At 52.6% G+C, this 17,707-nt stretch overlaps 1 protein-coding gene across 3 annotated transcripts; it reads right to left on the reverse strand.

The window, feature by feature from the left end:
• Positions 1-333: 333 nt before the first annotated feature.
• On the reverse strand, positions 334-13,940 carry Atg16l2 (autophagy related 16 like 2). 3 transcript variants are annotated; one of them, XM_036174598.1, is made up of 18 exons: positions 13,768-13,940; positions 12,104-12,203; positions 10,804-10,882; positions 8,908-8,981; positions 8,513-8,764; positions 8,237-8,302; positions 7,835-7,948; positions 6,419-6,481; positions 5,766-5,874; positions 5,304-5,409; positions 4,406-4,476; positions 4,083-4,154; positions 3,854-3,974; positions 3,469-3,574; positions 2,576-2,725; positions 2,366-2,413; positions 2,178-2,279; positions 334-1,980 (listed from the first exon to the last, which is right to left on the reverse strand). In XM_036174598.1, exons 1-18 carry the CDS (start codon positions 13,892-13,894, stop codon positions 1,893-1,895), a joined length of 1,848 nt encoding a protein of 615 aa, XP_036030491.1. In that variant the 5' UTR covers positions 13,895-13,940; the 3' UTR covers positions 334-1,892. The 3 variants fall into 3 exon arrangements, with proteins under 3 accessions (XP_036030491.1, XP_036030478.1, XP_036030485.1); XM_036174585.1 differs by lacking the exons at positions 334-1,980; positions 2,178-2,279; positions 2,366-2,413; positions 2,576-2,725 and having other exon boundaries at positions 3,508-3,574; positions 3,687-3,974; XM_036174592.1 differs by lacking the exons at positions 334-1,980; positions 2,178-2,279; positions 2,366-2,413; positions 2,576-2,725 and having other exon boundaries at positions 3,554-3,574; positions 3,682-3,974.
• Positions 13,941-17,707: the final 3,767 nt, after the last annotated feature.

Below are 17,707 nucleotides of genomic sequence, written 5' to 3' on the forward strand. Positions count from 1 at the left end.
TGTCCCTGCATGTGCCTCATTTCAAAAGACATAGCCTTCAGCAGAGTCGAAAATGGAAGAGCACCTGGGAGAGTCAGGTAAGGCACAGCTCTATGTACCCCTGGTGGAGGAGCACTGCCCAGTTGGGAGCCTATCTCTTGAGAGATTTTGGTTTTGTGGTGCAAGGGCTGGAGAAATGATTCAGAGGTTAAGAGCACTTGCTGTTCTTACCGAGGACCCAGGTTCAATTCCCAACACCCACATGACAGCTCATCCATAACCATAACTTCAGTTTAAGGGAATCTGGCCTATGTGGGCACCAGGTACACAAACAGCACACTTACATGCAGACAAAACACTCATACACCTAAAATAATTTTTTTTTAAAAAAAGGGTGTGGGTTGAAGATGTAGAGCCCTGAAGTTCAGTCATAGGGGACCGTATGGAATGAGGGTACACATCTGTAATGACAGCATTTAGGAGGTGGAGGCACAGGCAGGAGAATCATACATTCACTGTCATACTCAGCTACATAGGCCATGTTTCAGAAGAAAGGACTATGATGCAGAACAATTCAGCTGTGTTGGTCGTTGTGTGAACCTGAATGGCAACCTTCAAGCCCCACTTCTCATTGGTAGAACATGATCCATCACAAGTGGTTGGGAGAAACAAGGCTGCAGAGAGCAGAGCAAGGCTGAGGCCTGGGTGATCCTCAATAATGGTGGCCATTGGGAGTGCTAGCCTTTCCCAGGGGAAAAAACAAAACTTAACCAGACAACCCCTAGTGGCCACTGAGAGCTGTGCCAAGACTGGGGACGAGGTCTGAACTCTAGGAATGTCCCATTCCTGGAACCTTGGATGTTGAACTTGCTGAACAAGAGAATGTGACCACTCAGGAAGCGTTTCCTGTGGCTTCTGAGCCAGGCTTGGATGCAGGGAATACTGTTCCCACTCCTAGACTTGCTCCCAGATTTAATAAGGGGGGTAAACTGGAGGTGAGGGAAAAAGGACTCTTACCCAACTGGCAGGTGAGGGTAGGCTGTCAATACAGGGATCCCAAAAGACATCCTGAATTGCCATGGGAAGGACAGGGACATTGAAGGCAGAGGAAGAAGCACTGTAGGACACAGTGCTGGACTTCTGACCACGCTGACCCTGACGCCATGGATGCAGTGTGGGCACTGAGGCTGAGGCCACATTTCCTAGGCTCTGAGCCTACTCTAAGCTATTCCATGCGTACCTGACTAGCCAGGGTTGCAGAACATGACTGTGTCCAAAACAGTAACAACAAAACGCTAAGGAAACTGCTTCTGGTGAGGACAAGGCTAGAGGAGTAAGGCACCTGTGGAGAGGGGCAGCAGACTCAGCAGTCCAGTCACTGTGAAGGCAGAGCTAACATGCAAGGGAGGAGATAGTGGCAGGAGGCAGGTAGCCCACTGTCCAGATGGGATGCAGGCCAGAGCATGGTCCCGGTCTTCAGGCAGGCCTCCGACCAAGTACTCTGATGTCACTCTAGCTTACCAGGCCCCTTTCCACCAGGACCATCCACTAGCCCCAAGAGAGACTGCTATCCCTGCCCCTGCGTGGGCCTTCCTAAATGCTATTCCACGGTTAGACTGTAACAGCCAATTTCCCTGTACCCCCCAAATGTTTCAAAGAGGCAAGACACAGGTAGTTGTTTGTTTGTTTGGTTTGTTTTCCCACTTTGAGGAAAATAAACAGATAGAGATTTTTTTTTAAATTGTAATCCCTAATCCACACTTTGATTTTAAACAAACAGGCCGGGTCCTGCCAGGCCCTCATATAACATCTACAGTTGAATCAAACCCCAGCTCTGGAGTCCTGATCAGAAGAAGGCTGTCCTCTGGCTTCAGAACAGAGTTCCAGTCCATACAGGGAAACAAACTGTGCCCCTAGTGCCAGAGCACCACCTTCCTGCCTTGGTCCACACTCACAACATGGTTCCCAGAGAAGCACCAGGCCACAGCATTGACAGCAGCACTGGAGAGGGAAGACGGACATCAGGAGGGCAGCAGGAGCAGGTGAGCAGCCTGACTCTGCCCCCAGCATCCAACCTAGGCAGCTGGAGAAGCCTCGCTAAGCAAGGCCATTTCCTCATCTATAAAATGGGTCCCCAGGACTGTGGCAACGATGGGCCCAAACGCATGTGGAAGGTGTGCGTGTGGTGGTGTGCTCACCAGTGGGGTCCCTGTAGGCTGCTCTCCAGTTTCCCAGTGTCCACATCCCAGATGTACAGGGCTCCATTTGAGGAGCCTGCCAGTGCATAGCTTCTGTCAGGGCTGGACAGGTCACAGCAGAAGATGAGAAGAGGTTCAGAAGTACAGACACACACATGGGCTACATAGGCATGCCCTCCCAGACACACCTGAACACAGCTTTGGTCCAGTCAGAACTGCACTTGAAGCCATCCGCCCTGAGGACAAAAAAGGGCTGGAGTCACAAGGCAGGCTGCTTCCAGTGTGCCTATCTTCCTCCAGATGTGAGAAGGGGCCAGCAGGTCCTAGTCTAGAGGAGCTACCAGGGAGTGCCCCCCAGGACCTTGCACAGGAGAGGCCCAACATGCCCAGGCCAGTACCTGAACACCTGCCGGATATTGCTGATTCGCAGGTCAATGACCTTGAGTGTATTGTCTCGGGAACAGCTAAGCAGATGCAGCTGGTCGTGGCTGAGGCTCAGGGAGGTCACCCGGCCCTGTACAGGGATGACCTGGATGCAGTGGGGGCCCCTGCCAGGGGGAGGGGGAAGATAGGGATAGAGAGGGATGAGGAAGAGGCATCCTAGGGTACTTCTGACAGGCTGTGTGTGACCACTTTCCCAGCTAAGGTATTCCAGAGGCACCCCAGGCCTGGATCCCTGAGGCTGAGGCTGACAGGACTACCAGCCCTTCCCCCTACAGCCAGCTTTCCATTGAGAGACTGATTTGAGAGCTGGAGCCTTGGGTCACTTAGAAGGTTTGGGTCACTTGGGAATAATGGTGATAGCCAGACATGGTGACACAGGCTTGTAATCACAGCTGAGGCAGGAGAATCGTAAGTTCAAGGCCAGCCTGGAAAACTTTATTTAGATCCTGTCTCAAAATAAGTACCTAAAAGGGCTAGAAGCATTTTAGCAGATATAAAGCCCTTGGTTCAAACCCCAGCAAATGAGCAATCTCAAAAACAGAGGCCGCGGAGACCTATAAAGCAGTAGCCCTGCTTTGGTCGGCCAACTATTCTTTTTTGCTGCTTTGGACTAAAATATGGTGCTAAATATGGAAGAGGTGCTTGTCTATGTTGGTTATAAGGCCCAGGGAAGAGTCAGTGCTGACTGGAGGACCACTAAGAAGGTGGCACAGCTCTCCAGACACACTGAACCCTCAAAGACCATGCCCAGCAGAAGCCACCCACTGGCACACTTCCCCAAGGTTCCACAGCCAGAGAAAGGAACAATAACTCAGGGCCTCTACCACCCACAGCCCGTGCTTGTCACCTGCTATCCCAGAACCGTATCTTCTGGTCATTGTGGCCACTGATGATGATGTGGTCCCCGCACACCACATCATTACAGTAGGAAAGTACATTGATGGTCCTGGAACCTAAGGACCAATGAAGAGAACCAGAGTCTCAGAATCAGCAGCTGTCACTGAATGTGAGCAGTCTCTTTCCAAGACTGGGGTGCAGGCCTTCCCAGCCCAGGACTCACCCTACCTCTAAAGACCAAGGTCACCACGAAAGCAGGAAGAGAGCAGCAGTGAGTGACAGAGAAGGGAAATCATTAGAGGTCTGAGCCAATGACATGAGCCCCGGAGCCACCGCTACAGAACAGGGTGAGGTCTCTCTGACTAGGAGCTGGGGTGAGTGGGACTGAGCCTCACAGCAGGCACGGTCCAGATCCCATTCCTTCACAGTCCGGTCTCGGCTCCCGGTCACCGCCTGATGCCTTGTTAGCTTGAATTTGGCAGCTGTCACTTTGTCCTTATGTCCAGACAGTGTTTCCTTGTCCCCACGGAAAGCACAGATTAAGCCAAGCCCCCAAAATAGCCATTCTCCAAATCCTGAGGCATGACCCTTAACCCTTAGGTGGCGTCCCCAGCCAGGCCTCACCTTGGACTGTGTCTCCCCCACCTTCCAGAGCTGGGCAGCCTGGTTGTAAGTAGCTGCCAAAACCTGGGAGCCCTAGAAAAAGGGAGTAGGTAAGGTCCTGGGCCACACTGGGCCTGACAGAGGCATTGGCCCCCGGGCCAGGCCAGGGTAGACTGCCTTGGAGCTTCCCAGTCACTGAGGCAGGCAACCATGGCCCACGGAGGTACAGGAAACTCCTCTAGGGTAGTTTCTAAGACACCCACAACATGCCCTCCGGCCCGAGCCTCACTGCCCTGTGCAGAGACTGAGGTGACGCCCATGCCACTGGGGCAAAGTCTCCTTACCGAGGGGTCAAAATCCACACTGGTGATGCTGCCACCGGCTCCTTCGAGGGTCTGGTTGGCCTGCAGGCGACCTGAAAGCAGAGGAAGGATAGTAAACGAGATTATTAGCCTAACAAAATAGAGGACGTGAGACACTAAGCAAGAAGTAGATGGCAGAGTGGCTGGTCTGGCTTGGCCTGGGTGGAGAGTGCACCTCCTATACCTGCTGAACAGCCCTAGGGGCAACTAGGCAGTTCACAATGCTAGAGAAGACCAGAGAGGAAGGACTGTCCCTAGGTCACACAGCAGGCCAGGCCAGGCTAGCTGCAGACCCACTTCTAGGAAGCCTTCAAGAGTTGGTGCTGAGTCCCCTTCCCTACAGAGCACACATCCTAAAACAAGGTGGACAGTCCATTGGTCACCTCACTGATTTCTGGGAGTCTAAGTGATACGAGCATAGGATGTAGCTACTCTGGGCACATTGGCACAGAGTTAATAGCAGCACAAAGGAGGTAGAGGCACATATCTGTTGGAGGCCAGCCTGGTCCACATAGTGAGTTCCAGGCCGGCAAGGGCTACATAATGAAACCCTGTCTAAAAATGAAAAGGAGGTGGCTTGGTATTCCCAGGGACTTGCCCAGGACTTGGCTCTATATGTCTTCAGGGGGATCAGGTGTCCCTACCTCTTCCAACAGCAGCCATCTGGGCCTGGCCCTCCCTACCCTGCAGGTCTGAACCCAGGGAGCTTCTCCTTGAGAGCACGAGCTCAGGGTCCCTCTTCCTCAGTTCTCTAGCCACTGTTCATAGGCTCCTTCCAGCAGGGGGCAGGGGGGACAGGTCTAACAGGGCCAACCAGGATCAAGTGGAGAATGGGGTCTGCAGAAAAGTGCTGGGTTGACTTTCAGGAAGGAACTCTGACCTCCCACGACATTCCAGAGGTGGATAAGCCGGTCAGCCCCTCCAGTGGCCAAGAGGCTGCTGTTGGGGCCAAAACAAACAGCATTGACCTCAGAGAGATGGGCATCCTGTAAAAAAAAAAAAAGAGGGAGGCGTTGGTGCCCCAGATCCTCCCCATGCATACCTCTTTGTGCCCACTTCACAGTTCTTCCTGGCCTGGCAGCTCCCTTTGGGGGTCTCTGAAAACCCTAAGTTTCACATTTGGTCCCACCAGCTCTTTCCAACTATGCCTGGACACCCCTGCTGCCCCATGCCTCCTACCTCACTCTAGTCTGTGTTCTACTGCAAAGTGCTGTGTGGCTCCCACCACAGGCTACAGGCAAACTCCTCCTGCTGAGGCCCAGCCTTCCTTTCTCAGCTCACTTGGTCAGCCCTTGAACATTCTCATTAGCACCCCAGACATGAGGCCCAGCTCCTTCCTTACCAGGACATCCTGAGCCTGGGTAGGAATCTGAGCAGATACACACACAGGGATGCTTTGGTACCGCTGCTCAGGGGCACCCCCAACTGAGTGACCTCGCCTCTTCTTGAAGCTACAGGGGTGGGGAAAGAAAAGCATTCAGCAAAACCTGCTAACATGGGGACTTTAAGCTCTCCTGAACCAGCAACAACGAGAAGCAGACGTGGCAGGTGGCGGGGACATTCCCCAAGGTCCACAACCCAGCCTGACCCCTGTGGAGATGAGGGCGGAGATGAGCAGACACAAGACAAGGTAGCAGGTACAAAGAAACATTAAGGCTGGCTGAATTCCAGTAATGGCATTACCACTGCTAGGCTAAGTAACTGAACAAATCTTAGACATTTCTAAGCCTCAGTTTCCCAACTGAGTGGGCCTTCTTGATCAACCTCAGGCTGGAGCTCTTAGTCCCTTATGAGGACCCTGATTAAGGACAGAGTGTTACGAACCTGGAAGACAGTTATCAGGAGTTGGTCTCCAGCTAGCCACCCAGATCCTGCCTGTGGGGCCCAACAAGATGCACAGACAGACAGACATCATATGGACGGACAGACCAAGGCTAGGCTCGAGGAGCCTTCCAGGGGGTGCCAATCCCTTCACACATGTGCACACACACTTACTCCAGCAGCCCCTTCACCACATCCACACAGCGGGACAGTGTCAGAGAGGTGGCCGAGGCAGACCTGGGGCAGAATGGAGAGGCACACTGAGAGCCTGGCTCATGGTGGTCCCCACCAGAAGTCACTGGTCCCTGTAGTTTGCTAGGGACCTCTGTGGAGGTCATGATCACTCAAGGCAAGAACCAGAACTCGCTGGGCGGTGGTGTCACACACCTTTAATCCCAGCACTCGGGAGGCAGAGGCAAGCAGATCTTTGTGAGTTCGAGGCCAGCCTGGTCTACAGAGCAAGATCCAGAAAAGGTCCAAAGCTACACAGAGAAACCCTGTCTCAAAAAAACAAAAACAAAAAAAGAACCAGAACTCAATTCACTGAAAGCTAGGAGAGGCGGGACAAGAAGGGTGGCGGGAGGGAAATTCTTGGCAATGAACACCTCCCCAAGTCTCCACTAACATGACAGAGTCTCATTCCCCAGGTGCTCACCAACAAAAGCTCCTGAGACACCGAGCCCCAGCCTGTGCAGGGCTAAGGAAGAGATTGATGCTCCCAGGCTGAGACAGAGAGTGGGGAGAACCCCGGCTTGCTGAGCAGCCCTCAAAACGCCACAGTAAATGTTTGTGCTAAGACATCTAGACCATCAGGGCTGCCAGAATTTGGGGAACCAGCATTCCATGATGCTCCTGTTCATTCACTCTCCCAGGGACAGAGGTTCCTGAAGGAAAGACTTCTGGAAAAGAGCCTTCAGGTCAGCAAATGGGGAAGGACTGGCAGCCCAATGACAAGCCAATCAAGATGTGGTGGAAGCCAGATATGCTGGCACATGTCATAATCCCAGCTACTGGCAGGAAGACCAGGAGTTTGAAGTCATCCTTGACTATACTTTGAATTTGAGGTCAGTCTAAGCTACATGAGACCTATAGATAGATAGATAGATAGACAGACAGATAGATAGATAGATAGATAGACAGACAGACAGACAGATAGATAGATAGATAGACAGATAGACAGATAGATAGACAGACAGATAGAAGGGGATTGCACAGAGAGGCACCTGAAGATTCAAGCTCCTGTCATAGCTCAAGTGTGAACACACTTTCACACAGGCTCACACTCAGATATGCTCACTAACCTTGCACACATGCTCATGTCCCTGTGTGGACACACACAAGCCCGGGACACCTGAGCCTTGGGTCTTTTCCTCCCAGTGATATTCTTTCCTAAGCCTTATGGCTCACCCTAAGAGCCCTGGTTCTTGGAAGTAGAGAATGGGGTAACACTGCCTGCCTCCAAGCACTGAGGTCAGAACAGTACTGGGCTTTACACAGGCCTCTCCAAAAGCTGGCCCTGATCCTGGAAGAAGACATGCGCAGCCTTCTAGGTGGAAGCCAGCTGAGGTAGGAAAGTACCTGGATGCTCACCTGAAAGGCCTCTTCCATTTCTCACTCGTCTCACTCTCCAGGAACTCAGGTGTAGTGACAGGAGATGGAGGCACAGGCTCCTCCCTGGTCCCACCTTCTAGAGCGTTTGGGATCCTGGGAGAGAAAAGCAGCTTGAGAAGACCAAAGAAGGCCACCCCTTCCCGCCCCCGCAGTACACAAAAATAAGTGTTCCCCAGTGGCTAAGAGCCATGGACTGGCTTCCGTGACCACACATATCTCTACACCTGTCCAGGGACCTGACCTGTGCACACAGGCACCCAGGTGTACCTGTAGTCACTTGCAGGCCAGCAGGAGTGGGGTGCGGATAGACTGCAGGTAGTGAACACATCCCAAGGCAGCAACCCAATACCAGAGTCATCCCTGTCCCCTCCCCATCCTTACTCGCTGATGCTCACGGTCCGCTTAGCCGCTCTCTTCAGCTCCTGGGACACCCGGGCTTGGTTGGCCCTGGCAGAGAGAAAAGCATCCTAAAGGAGATGCTTTGCAGGTGGAGTGGCCCAGCTTAGGCGGGTCCCTTCAGATCAATGGGAGGCCCTGACCACCCCCGCCCCGCCCCAATTCGCCCCGCCCCATCCCAGTCCTCTCAACCAGGTTGAATCCACACTGCCTCCCGGGGGCGTGGCCTATCTCTGACGGGGCGTGGCCTAGAGCCTTCACCTCTCTCTACGCTCATTACGCAGATTGCACTCCGCAGCGGCACGTGCTTTACGCTGCACAAGCCGCTCCAGCAGGTCCCGTGCCTCCTCCTGGAGCCTGCGCAGTGCGGCCTCCTGGTGTGCGGCTTGCTCTAGCAGCGCCCGGTAGGCTTCTCTCTGCACCGCATTCTCCGCCTGCAGTTCCTCCAGCTGCCGGGACTGCTGCGCCCGCGCCTCGCCTAGCTGTACCACGCAGGCCTGCAGGGCTTCCAGCCTGCAGGGCGGAGACATCAGGCGGTGGCCCCGGAAGATCTCTAACCCCCAACCACAGGTCTAGGGGGCGCTTGGGGACCCAGGGGAAAGCTCTAGGGGCCCTTCCCACCCTGTCGCCTGAGGCAAGAATGCGCCTCATCTCACCTGCCCTGGCGCTCCTCCAGCTGTGACTGCAGAGTGTCTAGGGCTGCGCTCTTCTTCACCACCTGGTAGGCCATCTGGGGAGGACAGGTGACATGGGGGCCTCTCCAGGGTGGACCTGGTCGGCCACCACCCCGCTACCCGTTCCTCACCCAGGCTGCGAAAGGTTGGGAGCCTGTATAAGGATGCCCCGCAGCTTCAAGAGATAAGTGTCAGACTCAGGGCTCTGGAGTTGGACCCCTAACTGTCAGTCCTTGCTGTGACCCAGCGATACACATTTAACCTGCTGCAAGAGGAATCTGCTCCACTTCCTTGCCTGTAAAATGGCAAGGGAGTGCGTTCCTAATCACAAAGTAAACCAGAACTACTATCAGGAACTTAAAATAATGGCAGACTACTAGCTTACACTTGTGCCACGCCTTGTCCCAAACTAACTTTCAATCTCCGTACCAGCAAAGTGAAGTACTACCATTTCCGTACTGCAGATGAGGATGCTGACGAGCTGGGTGACTTATCCAAAGGTACACAGCTAAGTGGCAGACCTGAGCACTTGAACCCAGGCCACCTAACTACATTATGCTCCATATAAAGTACTGGTGTTCTCAGGGCTGCAAGGGACAGAAGTTCTAGTTCCCAACTCCCAACACCCGGCTTCCTAGCCCATCCCCCACCTCTGGCCAACCCAGGCGGCCCCTGGCACACAAGACTAAGAACAAGAGAAGACTAGGAGGACACCGCCCAGACTCAATCCTGGAGCTGTGGGCTGAGGATAGCTCAGCATTCCTTCCACGGAGAGCTAAGAACTGCAGGAGTGCAGCCCCATCCTCCCCTTTCGGTGCTGAAATCCTGGTAAGAACAGACCCCAAGGCAAATCTGTGCCCACCAGTGTGGCAAAGAGACCAGCATGAACACGATGGCAGCTGGGGGCTCTTCTTGCTAACGGTGTCCCTAACCCTTTCTTCCCAGAGGCGGAGGAGCAAGCCATGGCTGCTCACCTACCTTGACACAAGTCCTGGTGTGAGAGGTCTAGAGAGAGACCCTGCACAGGCAGGGTGGACCGCCCATCCCATCATAGGCCAATTATAACATTTATCCTTTTTTGCGGTGGGGGGTGGTGGGGTGTTGGTTTTTCGAGACAGGGTTTCTCCGTGTAGCTTTGGAGCCTGTCCTGGAACTCACTCTATAGACCAGGCTGGCCTTGAACTCACAGAGATCCTCCTGCTTCTGCCTCCTGACTGCTGGGATTAAAGGCTTGGCTACCGCTGCCACCACCGCCCCAGCTCATCATTTTCAATACTGAGAAAGACAATTACCATCTCCACCTCCCTCACCAGCCACTGGCTTTCAGAGTTCAAATGGTAACAGAGGTAGACACAGATTAGTGGTGGCCAGGGATTAGCGATGTTCGGGTGTGACTAAAAAGGGGTAGCAAGAAAGAGATCTTGTAAACAAGCACTGCAATATCCTGGTTGCTACACAAATCTACTGTGATGATGTCACACCCCTCTCAAATGACAACCATACAGCACTCTGGGGAGGGGCTCTCCAATGTCTTCCTAACCCACTCCTACCTTGTGGTTTGGGCAGGTGAGAAGGCATGCTATAAAAACATGTGATTACTGGCTCATCGGTCTCCATGGAAACCCACAGGGCCAGATCTTGTTTATGGCCTCAGTCCCTGGACTGTCAATAGATAGGCGTTGAAAGAATGAATGATGGGTCACAGAAAGTGGATCTGTGTGGGTAAAGGTTCGAGTCCAGGGCCCACATCTCTAGGCCCCATACCCCTCTTCAACTATAAAGTTGTGGCGCACTGGCCCAGATAATGCCGCACACACAGGACCACTCGCTCACGGCCGGCTTCTGTGGACCATCTCTTCCCTACCCCACCCTGCTTACCTCACCACAGACCAGCTGCAGTTCCTTCTCCTCCTGCTTCCATTTCATCCTCAGAGAGGCTGCTGAGGAGACCTGGCCCCTGACAATAAGAAGAATTCATGGTCCCTCCTCTTGCCCCAGTCCCCGAAGGATACCCTAAGAGTGCCCCCATAAGAAGCTTGAGGAGCCATTAGCTTTCTCTTGGGGTAGGTGGAAGCCAATCAGAGAAAGGGCAGTCTCAGAAATAAGCTGTCCATGACCCCTCTGCTCCAGGATGGTCCAGACCTTGGAAGCCTGCCAGTGACATCCCTCAAGAAGCACAATGGCACTTACTTGCTTCCCCAGAACTCAGGAGGCCAAACCGTATTCTGAGATCAAGACCAGCATGAGCTACATAACAAGACCCTGTATAAAATAGCTCAGGGTTGGAAAGATGGCTCACTCAGTACAATGCTTGCCACACCAGAATAAGGACCTGAGTTTGGGCCCCAACACCTGCGTTAAAAAACCTGGCACAAGGCCAGGCGGCGCCATACGCCTTTAATCCCAGCACTGGGGAGGCAGAGCCAGGCAGATCTCTATGAGTTCGAGGCCAGCCTGGTCTACAGAGCGAGTTCCAGGACAGGCACCAAAACTACACAGAGAAACCCTGTCTTGAAAAACCAAAACCAAAACAAACAAACAAAAAGGCACACTTTACCAGAGCTAGGGAAGTTGAATCAGCTCACTATAGGGTCAGTACAAGACCTTGTCTCAAAAAATTAAGGTGAAACATAATTAAGGACATACAGTGTTAACCTCCAGCCTCCACAGATGCACATACAAACAGCACGTGTACACACGAAAGACAGCCAGGTGTAGTGCGGTGGTACACACCTGTAATCCCAACCCCTGAGAGGTGGAGGCAGGAAATCAGGAGTTCGGGGTCATTTTCAGCCTGCCCAGGCTATACACTCTTATCATTCTGTCCCCCACTTACTGCTGCTCTGTGTTCACTCCCTCTTGGGAATGGGTAGCAAGCCCCTCTTTGTAGCTATCGGGTAGGGAACAGAGAGAGGGGAAAGACACAGAAGGGAGAACAGGATTGTGGGATTGGACAGGAGGTAAACGCAGAAAGAGAGGAACCCGGGAAGAAGATGCTAAGCAGCCAGCTTGGGGGGGGGGGGGGCAGGGGGCCCTCAAGAGGCTGTCCCCTCTCACATCCTCAGTAGCCACAAGCTGATGAGGTGCCAGGGCTGTGCATAGCAAAAGCAAAAAGCACAACAAAGAGGCAGGCACAAGCAGCTGGCTGTGATCTGTGATCGCTCACATACAAACTCACCAGCAGTCCTGATGCGGGGCGGGGGTGACATCCCCTGGCTCTGACTTCAGCTTTTCAGAGAACTTGGCTAGCAGTTCAGCCTTCTCTAGGAGGTGGTTATCTGGGGATGTAAGAGGGTACAAGCCTGTGGCACAGCAGGCCTGTGGCCAGCAGACCCCTGGCATACAGCTTACCTCAGGCTGGGATGGCTCCTCACAGCATTCCCTCCCCCCATCTCCCCCGGGAGAGAACCTGTTCCCTCAAGGACAGAAAGACCACCACTGCTGGGGACAGAGATGGCTAGGTCACACTTGGTAAAGAACAGAAAGAAAGCAAGGAGATTAACCCCTCTCTGCCAGAGGTAAAGTCTGAATCCAGAGCATGAAACCACACCTGCCTGTCCCTCCAGTAAGACACTTCCCCTTCAAGGCCACCAGTTTATAATTAAGTAATTCTCACTTCCACCCAGTAGCTTCCCCTAGGTCAATATTGAAAGTCCTTGAGCAAATATCTAACAAATCTTCCCAAGTTAGGTGGTTTGACCTTAGACCCCCTTGCCCACACCCTTTCCAGTCATTTCTGCTTTTTTTTTTTTTTTTTTTTTTTTTTAAACTAGTTCCAGGGCAGACTGGAGTTGAAAACTCGGGCCCAGATCTGCATCTCCCTCCCTCACTGTGACCTGACTGACGTTCCTGGGCCTGACCTAATTCTCAAAACTCCAGACTCCAAGGCTTCGAAAGGCACAACCCCCCACCCCCAGCCCCATACAAGGTCACAATAAGCCTCAGTTACCAGTAAGAAATCTGAGGTTAAGGACTTGAATTATCCATATCACAGACCTGGGTCTCTCTAATTCTCCACACTCACAGCTCCCATAGAGGTCTTGGGGGTGGTTCCCCCCTCAGATAGTCCCACTGCCCATGAGAGCAGTTGGAGAACTGAGGCTGCCTGGAGGTAGATAGAGGTGGGTACACAACCCCGAGAGAAGGCCAGCCCCTGGCAAGTTCCAAGGAAAAACAAGTTTGATTGCATAGGTGCATCAAAATTAGCAGCAAGTGAAGAAGCAGTAGGGACTGTGGTTAGACTTCCAGCCCAAACATACAGTCACAGTTGACCAGAGGCAGTAAATACAAATGCACTCCAGTGTATCTTGGCTTGAACTGCCACACCCCCTCCTGACCAAACTGGCCAGAAATAACTATATGAGCGCTTGTCTTCGCTGACACAAGAAGCGCCTATGATCCGCTAGGCACTGAGGCGCTCCGCAAACCTGTGCCAGGATAACCTATCAGTAGCAGAATCTACCAGGGTTTCGCTCCTTCCTTTCGGCCACTACGGCTGCTCTGGCCACGCCTGCCTGCCTTGACTGAACTTTGGGGACCAAACGCATTGACCAGGCCCTGCTACGGAGACCGCCCGTAAGGGGCAAAAACCAGCCTGGAGGGACAGAGCTTGTGTCTAGGATGCTCAAGGGAGGCAGAGCTGAGTCTTGAGGGCTAAGCAGCGCCTGGGCTGGAAACGGCAGTACGAAGAGGGACGTAAACAGGTTCCCGGTGCAAGGCCGGGAAATCGAGACAGCTCCGCTGCCCCGAGTCACCAGCCTAGCGGCGGGACCGGCCCTCTCCCCGAGCGGGGAGCCCCATCTCCTCAAAGGCCGACACCCCGAGTCCCCCGAGCGCACTCACAAGCCGGCACGAGCTCCAGGAAGAGCGCCTTTTGCGTGCGGTCCCGATGCCGCAGCTGCCGCACGATGTGGCGCTTCCAGACGGCGGCGGGCGCGGAGGGACCGCCGGGGTTGCCGGGTCCCGCCATGGCCGCCCAGTCCCCGGCGGCGGCGCACAGCCCTCGCGGGAGCCGAGCCGGGGGGCGGGGCTTCCCGGGGGCGGGGCTTCCCGGGGACTCCTTGACGTCAGGGCGGCGCGGCGGCGGGGAATCCCCGGGCGGTACCAAGTGCATTCGTGGGGGACACCTGGGCGCCCCAGGCGGGTGCAGCTGCGGCCGGGCCAGAAACTTGTACCTCGAAGGAGCTCGTTTTAGTCTCCCGGGTAAGCAGCTTCCCTGCCGCCTGTGGGCGCGTCCGGGGCGGGGCCTCGGGGTCGCGTTCCTTAACCTCGCCACGCCTGGACCAGAGTCAGCTGCTAAGGATGCTTTTCGACGTCGCCTGGGAAGCAGGAAGGGGAGAGACCCCGTCACCCCCGAGCTGTACAGGGACAGGCACCAAACACAAGCAGTCCAACAGAAGAGACTGCCTGAAAGAGCCCCACCGTCGCCGGATGGTGACATTTGAGTGGGGTTTGTGAGAGATCAACCAAGAACATTAGCCAGAGGGAGAGTGGGGAAAAGGGACTCAAGCCCTGGAAAGAACAAATGGATAGGTTTGATGACATAAAAATGACTAATGTACCGGGCGGTGGTGGCGCACGCCTTTAATCCCAGCACTCGGGAGGCAGAGGCAGGCGGATCTCTGTGAGTTCGAGGCCAGCCTGGTCTCCAAAGCATCTCCAGAACAGCCAGGACTATTAACACAGAGAAACCTGTCTCAAAACACAAAATAAACAAACAAAAAAGAAAGAGAAAAGAAAGGGCCCTGTTTATTTGGAAAACCCCAGGCTCGGAGGAGAGAAGGGGTCTGCTTGCCTGAGGCTGCATGTTGTAGGTGTCTGAGGTAGCCAACAACCAGTATTCTGACTCAGGACCAGTAGGCTCCCTCTCTTGGACTAGGAGCACACAGACATCTCTTGTGGGTAAACTTGACAGTGAATCCTGGCCTCACAGAGAACTGTAATGAAACTGTCTCTAGCAAAGTGACTATCCAGAGTTCTGCAGATACATGCTGGGGTAAAAAAAATGGAAAGCTGGGCGGTGGTGGGGCACACCTTTTTTAATTCCAGCACTCGGGAGGCAGAGGCAGGCAGATCTCTGTGAGTCTGATGCCAGCCTGGTCTACAGAGCGAGTTCCAGGCAGGCCTACACAGAGAAACCCTGTCTCGAAAAACCAAAGGAAGAGGAGGAAGAGGAAGCGGAGAAGAAAGAGTCACTAGGTTCAGTCTCACAACTCGACACACCAAGGAAGGATCAGCAGGCCCTGTCCTCAGTGAAGGCTGACCTGGCTCTGCCTAGGAAATAAACCAGAAAAGGGGTGGTGTCAGGCAGCCCTTCAGACCCCAGAAGTGACAGATCTTGAGATTCTGGTGGGGTCAGTTACAAGACTTGGAGAACAGTAAAGGCAAATGACACCAGGACAGTGTATCCTGTTGTTCTTTGAAACCACAGTGGAGCTGAACGTGGTGGTGCATGCCCGTAATCCCAGCACAGTTGCCTGCCTGGGGTACATAGTGAGTTCAAACCAGCCTGGGTTACACAACAAGACCCTGTCTCAAAACACTATAAGCTGACCTTGGGCCCTCCCCACCTTTACATGTGTGCCCAGTGTTACTGCAGGAAGTCTGGCTCTGCCCACACATCAGATCCAGGAGCACTTACTTCCCAGGCCCTGCACAGAGCTAAGCTTTCTGTGACACCAGGCTGCCCACACCCCGGCCCTACACAGTATGCTGCATCTTTAAAGTAAGGAGTCACGTGAAGGGCAGGTTTCCTAACACTTTTTAAGAATTTATTTTTAATCATGTTTGTGTGTGTAGGCATGTGCATATGAGTGCAGGTGCCTGCAAAGTCTAGAGACATCAAATTTCCAGGAACTGAAGCTGCAGGCAGTTGTAAGACTCCTAATGTGGGAGCTGGGAAATGGACTCGTTTCCTCTGGAAAACCGTACCTGCTCTTACCTGCTGAACCACCTTTTCAGCACTCCTAATGAATGCTTTTTTAACTCAAAATACTGCTAGAAATTTTTTAATAATTTTGTCGTTTTTGAATGGTAGATGATTCAAACAGCATGGTGGCATACTTCCAGCTTTTAAAAAATTATTTACTCATTTTGAATTGTCATTTTTTTCTCACCCACTAGGTCCAGTTAGTGTTACCTCTATGTGAACTTATCCACTTGGGCGTGGAGAACCTACTATGGCCACACCCTTACAATCTGATTTCAAGTGAACTTTATAATTTTTCTAATTCTAAATATAGAAGATATTTTCAGCCAAAGTTTATCATTTGTTTTTTATTTATTTGTTGACCATTTCATACATATATACAAAGTATCTTGAACATATTCACCCCCAACTCCTTTCCACTCTTCCAATAACTTTTTTTCGGGTTTTTCTTTCTTTCTTTCTTTCTTTCTTTTAGGTTTTTTTTGTTTGTTTGTTTGTTTGTTAGTTTTTTTAGCTTTTTCAAGACAAGGTGTATAGCCCTGGCTGTCCTGGAACTTGCTCTGTAGACCAGGCTGGCTTCAAACTCAGAGAACCACCTGCCTCTTCCTCCTGAGTGCTGGGATTAAAGATGTATGCCACCACTGCCTGGGTAGCTAATAAATTTTTATCTAAGAACATGTAGGGGCTGGAGAGATGGCTCAGTGGTTAAGAGCATGGGCTGCTCTTCCCTAGGATCAATTCTCACACCCACATGAAAACTCACAGCTGTCTGTAACTCCAGTTCCAGAGGCTCTGACACCCTCACACAGACATGCATGCAGGCAAAAATACCAATGCACATAAATTGAAAATAAATAAATCATTTAAAAGAAAAGAATATGTAGGCAGAAGCCCCCAGGCTGACCAATCTGCTGCCATCCAGGCCCAGATCCACTGCTTTGAGCTGGTCCACCCCGACATCTACTCCATCTACAAGCTGCTGGAGCGTGTGGAGGAGCCAGTCCTACAGAACCAGATATCATCACTGAATAGAGCCGGTTGGCGTTCCGCTGTCTGGTCCCCAGCTTGGAGCTGCTGAGGCTGCAGCCCATGTAGTTTGCCCTGCTGGTAGATGGTGGGAGAAAAGGATGGCAGAGAGGGGAGCCTCAGGGAGGCGGGAGGCTGACATCGAGGGGGGATGGGTATGTCAGCCTGGAACTTGCTCTTCGGACCTGCCCCTGGATACCCTGCCTAGCCTCAAGACCACCCTGATTTAACAGCAGGATATCTGAGATGAGTCCTGGTGATGGTCCAGTGTTTATGGTGCATCAGAAACTAGAAACCTTGAACCAGACCAGCAACTCATTGCAATGTATATTTGTATGTAAAACTGTTTGGGAAAAAAAAATCCTGTGTGACACACTGCATTTTCCAACGCCACTGTGACAAAAGAATATGCGATGGAGAGGTGGGAAAGATGAAGGATGGGCATCAAAGAATCTCCATGTGGTGTTTGCTTCCTTTGTGGCAAAAGCTAGTCCCTGGGCAAGAAAGTGCCCTTACCTCAACTGCTGACAGTATGCTGTCCAAATTGGACAAACAAGACGCAAAACAAAGTGACTGTCAAGGTTTGCCAAGACAGGGTAGAATAGTCCTTCAAAAATTTCTGCTTCACAAAAAAGTCTGTCAGATATTCTAGGCCTGTAGGCCAAAGATGGATGCTCCAACATTACAGAGGAACTTTGGGGTGACTGTCCAGGCAGCCAGATGTCTCTGTCATTTCTTAGTTTTGGAAGTTGTTTGCTCTGTATTTCCTGTTTACTCAGGTAATATTATATCCTTCTCAGGTCTTTGATGGAGTTGAAGACTAGATAG

This window comes from Onychomys torridus, chromosome 1 (genome assembly GCF_903995425.1).
Source record: "Onychomys torridus chromosome 1, mOncTor1.1, whole genome shotgun sequence".
NCBI classification, from domain to species: Eukaryota; Metazoa; Chordata; class Mammalia; order Rodentia; family Cricetidae; genus Onychomys; species Onychomys torridus.

Bases quoted from the DNA above. Each gene is read 5' to 3' on its own strand.
- Atg16l2 (XM_036174598.1), bottom strand. From the start codon at position 13,894: ATGGCGGGACCCGGCAACCCCGGCGGTCCCTCCGCGCCCGCCGCCGTC. The intron at 4,477-5,303 runs GTCAGAGTTCCT...CTCTGCTTTCAG, and splicing joins CCTCTGGAATGTCGTGGGAG to GTCGCCTGCAGGCCAACCAG. The intron at 3,975-4,082 runs GTGAGGCCTGGC...CGTGGGGACAAG, and splicing joins TGGGGGAGACACAGTCCAAG to GAAACACTGTCTGGACATAA.